General features: G+C 50.7%; 1 protein-coding gene across 4 annotated transcripts in view; it reads left to right on the plus strand.

The window, feature by feature from the left end:
- SEPTIN5 (septin 5) overlaps positions 1 to 9,236 on the plus strand; it is a 42,186-nt gene extending 32,950 nt beyond the window's left edge. For all 4 annotated transcript variants that reach the window (XM_066562532.1, XM_066562531.1, XM_066562528.1 and 1 more), the window contains exons 5-11: positions 31 to 165; positions 841 to 958; positions 1,333 to 1,434; positions 2,305 to 2,401; positions 3,607 to 3,742; positions 5,274 to 5,376; positions 5,691 to 9,236. In XM_066562532.1, the coding sequence (XP_066418629.1) occupies positions 31 to 165; positions 841 to 958; positions 1,333 to 1,434; positions 2,305 to 2,401; positions 3,607 to 3,742; positions 5,274 to 5,376; positions 5,691 to 5,747 (748 nt within the window). In that variant the 3' untranslated portion in view covers positions 5,748 to 9,236. The remainder of the gene's footprint in view (positions 1 to 30; positions 166 to 840; positions 959 to 1,332; positions 1,435 to 2,304; positions 2,402 to 3,606; positions 3,743 to 5,273; positions 5,377 to 5,690) is intronic.
- Positions 9,237 to 10,813: the final 1,577 nt, after the last annotated feature.

Here is a 10,813-nt window from a genome sequence, read left to right on the forward strand (position 1 = left end):
AATTTGTTTTGGTTGAATTGCCCTTCCCAGCTGGAAGCCCATCACTGACTACATTGACCAGCAGTTTGAGCAGTATTTCCGTGATGAGAGTGGCCTGAACCGGAAGAACATCCAGGACAACCGAGTGCATTGCTGCCTCTACTTCATCTCTCCCTTTGGGCACGGGTGAGAGCCCACACTCCAGGCCTGGGGGGTGACTCAGTGCAGAGGGAAGACCCTTGTGCCCCAGGATTGCCCTGTAGCAGCTTGTACACTGCCAGGGCTGTTTGCACAGGAAAGGAACTGTCTGGATGTTCTCCCTCTGCTAAGCATCACAGCACTCCCTTCCCCTCACTGGCAGGACAGACAGCCTGTGAACAGACAGAGCAGATTTCCCTCAGGCCTTACAACCTGATTTGAAAATCAGGAGAAATAATGCCATGCAGACTTGTATATTTCCATCTAGCTAAGCTGGACTGATATGTAGGAAAGGGAGTTTTAAGCTGCCTTTTGTCCCTGCCCCTTGCTGGCTCATGTGTCAGCCTAGCCTGGAGCAGCTGAAGGGACTGTGTTGGCTGCCTGTGGTACAGGACAGCTGGAGGGAGACCCCAGGCTGTGGCCCGGGCAGTATTTGGCCTGCAAGGGAGCAGATACCTAGCCAGTGTCTGTATGAGACACTCAGCAGCTAAAATTGGAGAGAGCTTTCCTGGAGGTGCAGCCCCAGCTGAGGACTGTCCCAGTGCTGCTGCAGGCTCTTGTGACAGTGCTGGCCTTTTCCCTTTGTGCTGGGTGGGTGAGAGAGGCTGGAGGGGGAGCTGCCCAGTGTATCCTTGCTAACAGTGTCCCTCATCCCTGCTGCAGGCTGAGGCCTGTGGATGTTGAGTTCATGAAGGCTCTGCATGAGAAGGTGAACATTGTGCCCCTGATTGCCAAAGCCGACTGCCTGATCCCCTCCGAGATCCGGAAGCTGAAGGAGAGGGTGAGATGCTCCTTCTGTACAGGGTTATACCTGAAGTAGTGGCAGGGATGAGCTGAGGTGGGAGGGCAGATAGACATATATGTATTTATGTGTCTGTACAGCATGTTTGTGTATGTATATATATATATGCAGATAGACATATATGTATTTATGTGTCTGTACAGCATGTTTGTGTGTATACACACACACACACACACAGTATCTGCACATACAGCTGCAGCTGTGCCCTGCTCTCAGCAGAGAGGTTGACTGTAGAAGAAACATCAAATCCTTTTGCCATCTGTAGGCTATAGCAAACCATGGTAGCACAATAGAACAAACCCAGCATTTCTGTATTGTTCAGTTTTACTTCCTTTTGTTTTGCATGGACATAGATCCGGGAAGAGATCGACAAATTTGGCATTAAAGTGTATCAGTTTCCTGAGTGTGACTCTGATGAAGATGAGGAGTTCAAGCAGCAAGACAGAGAGCTGAAGGTAAGGAATCTGCTCAGCAGGGTCTGGGGAATCAGGCTCATGGATTGTGGGTCAGTCCAGAAGAAGCCAGAGCTGCCCTGCTTGTGCTGAAGGCCTGTGCTACTGCTACCCATGGAACAGCCTTGGCTCATGTGGCAGATGGCCTGGAAAAGGTGCTGATGTCCTTGCTGGTGCCATGAAGTCAAGTGTGGCATGAACTCACAGCCCTTCTGCTCTCCCTCCAGGCAGTGTCAGTCTTTCCTCCATCTGGCCCAGCCTGTGTGTTTAATATGAAAGCTGGGTACAGCAGTTCTGAGCCCCTGTTTGTGGGTGATGCCATCAGCAAGGAGGAGAGATTTGTGAGTGATTAGACACCACTGTGGCACATTAGTTGCACTGGGGGACACAACATAGAGGCATATCTGGAGGCCCCAGCAGCCCACTCCTCACTGCCTCCCAAGCCTGTGTGTGCATGCACTATGGCCTTGTTTCTCCTGTCAGAGGGGGGCAATGGGCTTTGACTCCCTTCTGAGCAGAGAGGAGCATGGTCTGTACATTCCTGCTCTTGGCATTCATTGTCCCACTTGCTTGGTGTCCCAGCCTCTTTGCTCTGGCTTCCTTGTAGAGCTTCCCCTTAATGAAGGGATGCAGGCACCTGCAGAGACACAGCTTCCCTCAGGACAGCTGAGCTCAGGCTGGGAACTAGGCTGCCTGTAGATCCCAGTGCTTTCGGCTTTTCTCTGCAACTGGGTTGTGGCACCCTGCTCTGTGGCACATGTGGATGTCCTTTCCTACCAGCACCTTCCTCCTGCTGTTCTGCTGTGCCTGAGCTTGGCCCCTGGGGCAGGGATCCATGGGCTGAGCTGGGCTCAGCGGTGCCTCTCATTCCAGGAGAGCGCTCCCTTCGCTGTCATCGGCAGCAACACCGTGGTGGAGGCCAAAGGCCAGCGGGTCCGGGGACGGCTCTACCCCTGGGGCATTGTGGAAGGTAAGCAGGGAGCCTGGGAGCACTGGGAGGAGGGGCAAGGACAGACAGGCATTCCAGCAGGGATGGCAGGGGAGAGCTGGGACTGTCTGTGCCACCTTTGGCACAAGATAGGGTAGAGACAGAGGCACTGGGACTGGCTCGGGAGGTCTGTGTTACTGGAAGTGTATCAGTAACCCTCCCATTGCAGACTGAGGAAGAGAGGCTCCACTGTGAATTAATGAATGCCTAAGATTTAATGTGCACTAGGACATGGCTTCTCATTAAGCAGGGCAGGCTGGGCATTGCCTGTTTATTTTCTGGGGTGAAGCTGTTGCCCTCAGCCAAACAATCAGAAAACCTCATGCACTCCCTCCTCTGCTGCTGCTCCTGTAAGTGCTGAAATTGCTGGGCTGGAGGCTGTGCTGATGCACAGTGTTTGTCTCCAACTTTCTTCCCTTCTAAAGGGAGAAATTTCATAAAGCTCTTAGGCAGAATAACCCTGGAATGGCTTTTGCTGATTTGCCCGTGCTGGTTTGTTGCTTTAAGACTTTGCAGCTTTAAATCCCAAAAGCTTGTGTTTACACTCATGGGCTGGTGCTGGCTGCTTGAGCTGCTCAGCTATTGGCTCTGCTCCCTCAATAGCTCCAGAGGCAGTTGCATCAACTTTGTGAACCCCTGTGCCCGATACAGCTGGTTTTCCCCAGCCCTGCAGAGAGGCAAATAGAGATCATCACAGCAGCACAGTGCTTCCCACAGCACCATCTGGAGCCAGGCTCCCCATGGCAACAGCAGCTCTTTCAGCTCTCCATTGCCTGCTCTTGGCTTTGCCCCTCAGGGGCTGATTTTGTCTACAGGGGCCTTTTGCTAAGTCCTAAATTCTGATCAGACAAGCAATTTACCTCCAGCACCAGCTGTGCTCACTGCGGTTCATCCCAGTGACATCCCATTACGTGGATCCTCTCTCAGGGCTCTGCTGTATGTGCTTAATTAATCCTTTTACACAGAAAAGGTCCTGGGAACGTGGTGCATTCAGCAGCCTGGCCTCAGTGTTGATAAGTGCAGGGCACCATTGAGGCCTGTGCCAGGGCAGTGGTGGGGGACAATGAGGAAGGAGCCCTGGGGTAGGGTTTTAGTGCAGTCTGTGTGTCCAGGAGCTGAGAAGGGGCTCCCTGGAGAGGCCTGGTGAGATGTGAGATCCAAGCACTCTCCCGTTGTTGCTTCCCCAGTGGAAAACCAGGCTCACTGCGACTTCGTGAAGCTGCGGAACATGCTGATCCGGACACACATGCACGACCTGAAGGACGTCACTTGTGATGTCCACTACGAGAACTACCGAGCTCAGTGCATCCAGCAAATGACCAGGTGGGTCCCCACCTCTGGTGGGAGGGGTCTGTCACCCTCTGTGGAGCTGGGGTTGCTCTCACAACAGCCCAATGGTCAGGAGGCTGTGGATCTGCTGGGGACTTGCTGGGCTGCAGCCTCCAAGAATGGCACTGGGAACTAAAATAGCAAATCCAAGCATGTTTCCCACAGCCTGAACCCAAGGCAGGAATGCTTCTGAGAATCCACATTCCTGTCTGAGGATTCCTCATGCAGATATAAAGAAATAGGCCTGGAGATTCTTTTGAAGAGCTGTTTCTAGCAGTGGATGAAATACATCCAGCCAAATAAAATGGGATAAGCCATCTCTCTGGCAAGGGATAGCTGTGTGCATTGCCAAACAGGAATGCATTCTGTGGTCTGTAGTTATGTCTAAATAATAGCATGACCCTTGGGATGCTGCTGTTTCTCAGACAACAGGGCTCAGGCAATTAGTAAGACAAGACATCTTCAAAGATTTCTCTGCATTGTCTTCCCTTTGCATTTGGTGCTCTGTGGTTTTAGTCAGAATGATCAGAAAACAGAAGAGAGAACACTCACAGGCTTCTCATTTGAGACCTCTCCTTTTCTTTCTCTCTTCCATGACTGCTATACTGATGAAAAAATTTGTCTTTAAGTAGGTCTTGGCTCCTCTGTTGTGAACCATTCCCTTCACTTCCTGCCAGCCCTGGCTGGGCAGCTCTGTGCTGCCACGTTGCAGAGCAGAATGGCTGTGCTTCAGCAAGGAGCAGACCTGCATGTGTGCCAACGTGCAGGTTGGCACATTCTCCTGACATACACTGTATCCCTGTACTTTTGCATAGCAGACAAGCCTGTTTTTTTCAGCAGCAAGTATATGGAGTCCCAAAATAACTATGTTAAATGCTAGAGCTGGGTGAACAGTGTCACAGCTGCTATTTAGTTAGGCTGTGTGTCTATTAAAAGAAAAGCACAGCGAAAAAGTGGTTGCTATGCCTAGAGAAAGCTTCAGTTTGGTACTGATTAGTTCCTTGCCAGTGAACAAGTTTCATAAAGCCAGTACAGGGCCATTTCTAGAGTCATTTTGGTAGGAGATCCTAAGCTCCAAGGCTGGAATTTTCTCAATAATGAGCCAATGGTGACTCCAAGTGGTGAACACGTGCAAGTGGCATCTTGAAGTTCCAATTTTAGCCCAGACTTCTTTGGTTACTACCATTCCCTCCTCATGTACGCAGAGCTCCAGTCATTTGAAAGAAAGTCCTCTCCTTCCTGTGTCCCCTACCTACAGTCATGGGCACCCCAGCCCTCAGAGCAAGGCTGCTGTGCTGTGCCTGTCTCATGCCTCCCACCTGCTGAACAGAAGGTCTCATTCTCCATCCAAGTGCATGCCACAGCTCTGGACTGGATTGCCCTACAGCCCCTCCACTTGGTTGGGTGTGTGATGCTGCACTGCTGGTGGCTCTACCATGGGGAGTGACAGTCATTGTATGGTGACACCAAAGCCAGCCATCCTGGACCACAAGTGACTGCTCTTCCCCTCTCTCCATCTCTCTAGCAAGCTGACTCAGGACAACAGGATAGAAAGCCCCATTCCTATCCTGCCTCTCCCAACACCAGACACAGAGACAGAGAAGCTGATTAAGATGAAGGATGAGGAGGTGAGTACCATTTGTGCCTGTGCCTCCTGGATGTTGGAGCTGGAATCCCAGGAGTCTCTCCAGGGTTGCCCCATAGAGGTGGTCCTGAGGCTTCCCACTCCTGTGTCCCCCTGTGGGCTCCTGGGGTGGAGGACAGGGCTGAAAGCTGTGGCTTCCTCTGCCAGGGAAACACAGCTCCCTTCCACCCCAGACATGGTGCCTCTGTGCTCAGGCAGGAGTTAACACCCCCTGAGGGATCCCCTTGTCAGCTCCAAGGGCTGCCAAGTGTGGATCCACCGGTCCCTTTCTGACTCTCTCTTCTGTGTCTCCTGCAGTTACGGCGGATGCAAGAGATGCTGCAGAAGATGCAGCAGCAGATGCAGGATCAGTGAGAAGCAGGTACCTGGAGGGCAGAGGGGATCCCCCAGTGACCACCTGAGACCTGGCAAGAGCTGTGAACATTTAGAAAAGGTTTCCTGTTGTATAGAGACTTGTGGGCAAGAGCTGCACCCGCACCCTCTAATTTATTAGCAGCAGTGCTGGCTTTTTGACCAGCTGGATTGTGGAGGAGGCTGTTCACTTAACAGTTTACTGATGTGTATTTCTTTTTTAATAATTATTCTTTTGTTTCTTTTTTTCCTTTTTTTTTTTTAAAGAAACTAGCCTGGGACGTCTCTAAGGCATCCTAAAAAAATAAGAAAAGAAAAAGATCCCCCTTTCCTATGTACTAATCTCTTGTTTGGGAATGCTCTGGTATTTAAAGTCCTGGTTTCTCTGGTGTACAAACTTAAAGTATCTGTGTCACTGCACGTAGGTGTTTACTCCCAACTGAGGTGCTGTGCCCTGTCCCTGTCCCCCTTGTCTGGGGCCAGCACAAGCATTGTAAAGGCAGCCATACCCTCCTGTGAGTTTGACCTGTGCTGCTTGGGCTTCTCAGCCTGGGGACAGTGCTGGCCCAGAGAACTGGGGCTGGGGGTTCCTCTGTGCACTGACCTGCTCAGGAGTCCTGATGATTGCCTGGTATCCTGTCCAGGTTTTTATGGATTTTTTGTTTAGTTGGTTGGTTTTGTTCTTCCTATCAAGAAAACTCCAGGGTGTTTGCACTGAACAGCAAGAGACTGAGTGCCTCAAGGAGGCTGGTTACAAGAAAACTGTTCTCAGTTACATCTTTCTGGCAGAGAGGTTGAGTTGTTGACTATTGCCTGCAAGGAGGTGATGGGAGTGAGCACTTTCCCTGCCATGGTTGCCTCCCACAGCAGGCTGGAGGCATTGGTAGAGGAACCCTAAGGCCCTGCAGTAGCTGGGTGAGGGTGTTTCATGGTTTAGCTCTGGTCATCACCGGCAGTGTGTCTTCAGTGTCTGCTCTGAAAAGCACTGTGGCATCCAGAGCAATTGCCAAGACTGCTTTGGAGGGGGTAGAAACCCTAGGGCTGAAATCCAACCCAAAATGCAGACCTGTCCCCTAGCCCCAGGCTTTGCAGTCCCATGAGCACATAGCTGGCTCCAGGCTTCTCCTGGGGGAAGGGGCACATTTGTAGGCTTGTACTGAGATCTGCAGGCAGTCTGTGTGGGCAGGTGTTGGGTCAGCCTGGCAGGTGCAGGACTGTCACTGAGTGGGGCTGAGCACAGCCCAGCAGGCTTGGCTCTTGCTCCCCTGCCCTTCCCCCAGGCACTCAACCCTTCTCCCCCTCCTTATTCCTTGGCTCTTCCTGCCCTAGTGCTGGGAAGGCTGGTGAGTCTGCTGGGCAGAGATAAAAGCACTCTTTGGGCAGCAGCTCCTGTCCTGTTCTTGCTTCCTGCAGTATTTTTAACTTGAGTACAGCCAGAGCAGAGCCCTGGAGTGTGATGTGCCTGACAGGGCAGGGCTCGCCAGCAACACTGCCATGCTCACAGGAGTCAGGGCTGTTGGAGGGAGAGACACTTGGCTCTTCCCTCTGACTCCAGGGACTGCAGCCATGGGCTGGGCCCTTCTGCTCCTTGCCTGACTCCTCTGCCCCCTCTCCCCTTTTGTGTCTGTACCTCCATCTCTGGATCTCCCCAGTAGATCTCCCTGGGTAGGAAGCTCAGTGTTGGCCAGGAATAGCCAGGCCCTAGGTTCTGTTACTAGGCACTGCATTTGTCTGAATCCTCCCTGGGGCTTCAGAGTCCCTGTCAGGGTTTGTCCAGGTGGTGAGTAGGTTGGCTGGTTCCAGTTATTCACTGTACAGAGACTCTGCTTAGCCAGTGCATGGGCTGTAGGGGCAGGGGAGAGACCCTGGCACCGTGTGGAAGGACAAAATAAGGATGGAAGCCCTTTCACAGAACTGTGTATGTTAGGCAAGAGCAGCGTTCAACAATGTTCATGGTTTTTTTTCATGCTCCCTTATTTTGGGCTCATAAGTGGCAGTGCCATGCTAGGAGAGCAGAAGGATTCAGCTTGACTTCAGTAACATGAAGGACTGAGGCACCTGAGAGGAAGTATAACCTTTCTCTGCATGATGTGCTTACTTGGGCAGTGGAGTAGCCTGAAACAGGAGCTTCCTCCAGGTTTTCCTGGAAGGTGGACAGCTGAGTTCTCAGCTTTGTCTGTACTGACATAAAAGGAAACATCTTGAAGTACCTGTCCCCTCTTTTCTTACACTAATCTTGGTGAGGAGGATGTTCTGTTGCAAATGAGCCCTGTCCACCTGGAGATTTTCCTCTTTCAAACAGATTCATTCCTAGGAGACAAAGGAGAGCTTTTCCCCTTAGCATGGACATGGAGCAGCTGACACCTTTGTTGCTGGGCTGTGCACAGAGGTGCTGTGTGCTGGTGAAAGCACAGGGTTCGCTGCTCACAGGCAGGGCTGCTGAGGGTGGATCTGCCCATCCCTCCACCTGGGGATTCTCCATCAGCTCAGTGCCTCCTGCATCAAGTCAAGGGTCACAAACCTGTCCTCTACAGAGAGCTGAAGCCTTTGGCTACCAGCTGGCAAAGATGGTTCAAGTTGCATTTAGGAAAAACCACACAGGAGTGAGGCACCAAAGATGGCTTCCACAGAGGGGTGGTGGTACCACTGAAATCATGTGTCCGTAGGATGTTCCCTGGCCTGAGTGCCAGAATTTAGGGACTGCTTGGAAAGGGATTAGAGACTGATTTTTGGGGACATCAGGGGGTCAGATTCTGACCTGGAAGGTGGAATCTGTTTATTTAAGGAATCTGTTTATTTAAGGAGTGTGGCATCAATTCTCACAGTAAGTGGAGAAGAGACTCCTGAGCACAGGGAGCTTATGTGGCTCTGGCAGCGAGAAGTGTGGATAGGAAAGTAATTTAACACCTCCCCTCATGCAACCCTCCACAGCCTCACATACAATCCCTGCACCCCCTGGCACATTCCCATGCCTCTGCCAAGCTTTGCCCTGCTGAGTGAGTGGCTGCAGGGATGGTGTCCCACCCACAGCTATCCCAGGCTGCAGCTGGGGCTGTTGGTACATCTTGGCCCCTGTGCCTGACAGGATGGATCCATGGCATGAACTCCTTGTGTGCCACTGCTGTGCTGGTCCTGCCTGTGCAGTCCTTGCTGCCTCCCTGCATGCCTCCCCTCAAAGGAGGGGCTCCCACTCGTGCTCTGCAATGGCATTCCCTGCTCTTCCTCACAAACTCTGCTGTGCTTTAATGCTGGCTTGCTCCTGCCATGCACCTTCCTCACCCCCTGCTCCATTCCTAGGCTCTATGTTTCCTGTCCATCTGTTAGGTTATTATAATTATTTTTTTTTGTAAATTTCTGTTTGAACATTTTGTCATTGTGAACAAAGAAAATGAAACCTTTTAAACATATCCATTTTATTAAATGATTATTGTTATTATTATTAATGTTTACTACCTGAATTGATCAGTGAAATAAATACATTCAAAAATCCAACCTCTTTCTGTTTCATCTTCAGCCCCCTTGAGCAGCATTGGTGATACATTATGGGCAGGAGAGAGCAAAACTGACCCTGTTTCTCCTTTTGTCTAATTCAGTCAGAGCAGGTTTCAGGCAGGTTTCCTGCATGGGATTTCTGGCCTGCTTATTGCAGAAGCTAGCAAGATGATCTTGAAGGTTCTTTTATATCCAAGCTTCCCTAGGAATGGTATCTAAATCATCAATGGTCTGCTGGGCAAGATCCAGTCCCAGGAAATCCAGTTTGTAAGCAGCCAGGAGAGCATTGCCAAGTCCATGCTGCATGCAGAGCCACAGATCAGCTCCATGCCACACCTGGCCTGAACACCTGCCTGTGAATAAACACAGCACTGAACACATGAGATGAGGTAAGTTTGCTTAACAAACTTACCCTGCTGTAGTTGAGCTGCTCCCAAGTGGAAAGCAGACTCTGCAGGAAAAACTGGGTTAGTTTGTTAGCCTAAGATATCTTTCCCACTCTGCCCGGCCACCACAGTGAAACAACTGGAATTCTCTGCACCAATTTTGTAGAAATTTAAAGTTTAATTGTTTTCTTCAGAGCATAAAAAATTTCCGTTGGTTAGGGCCACATTCTGCAGCACTCTCAATTCTCTTAACATGAACACATTCAGGGCATTCATCATTTCTGATCTCTAGGATGTCCACGGCACAATGTAACAGAGTTGAGTTCAATGGGGCAACAGTTCCATAATGTGATTCTGGTGGCCTTAGGCTAAGGAGTGCAGTGTATGCCTGGTCAGGCTGATGGCAGAGAAGTGTCTGTGAAGATGCTATGGCCATGAGGAGATGTGATTCTGCCTGAATGCAGTTTTGGTCCTTGGACTTACCTGTTGAAGTATTTGTTGAAGTATATGCAGCTTCTAAATAAAGCATGTGGTCAGTCTTTCTCAGTAACTGCACTTGTCAAGGGCTGTGGGCCGTTTGAAGAGTCTTTCTCTGGAATGATGGATGGACTGGCAGACCATGTCTATCAGCAGATCTTTCACTAATAAGAACTAGATTTGTGTCACTGCCTCAAGGGAAACCTGAGGGTGTGCACCCAGAAAGTTCTAGATGTCACCACTCTGCTAAATTTTCCTGACGAGATGGGAAACCAAAGGTCACAGTGCTGAGGGAGTATGGTACAAACCAGTAACATCACCTTCCAGTCTGAAGTGCATTTTGAGTTCCTGTGCTGTTGAGACTTCATAACATTTCTGTTGGGCTGAGCCTGTGGGCCCAGAATCACAGTTATCAGTACTGGCAGCATCTCCCAGAAAATGTGTTCTTGTGAGCAGTGTCAGCTCCCCTTTCTTGGAAGACTTGCTCAATGAAGCCTCAGCTTCCGGTGACAGGCAGCAGACTTGCAGGAAGACCTCATGTGGGAGGTGTCCCTGGGATGAGGCTGACCCTTATCTTGCCAGCCAGCTGCAAGGGGATTATCTGGGAACAGAGCTCTGCACACACTCTGCACTGGCTGGGCTGCCTCGAGACCTTTCTCTTGTGTTGTAAAGCCAGCAAGAAAGCAAGTATTGAACTACTCTGGTAAGTCAATA

This window comes from Molothrus aeneus, chromosome 18 (genome assembly GCF_037042795.1).
Source record: "Molothrus aeneus isolate 106 chromosome 18, BPBGC_Maene_1.0, whole genome shotgun sequence".
In the NCBI taxonomy this organism is placed as follows: Eukaryota; Metazoa; Chordata; class Aves; order Passeriformes; family Icteridae; genus Molothrus; species Molothrus aeneus.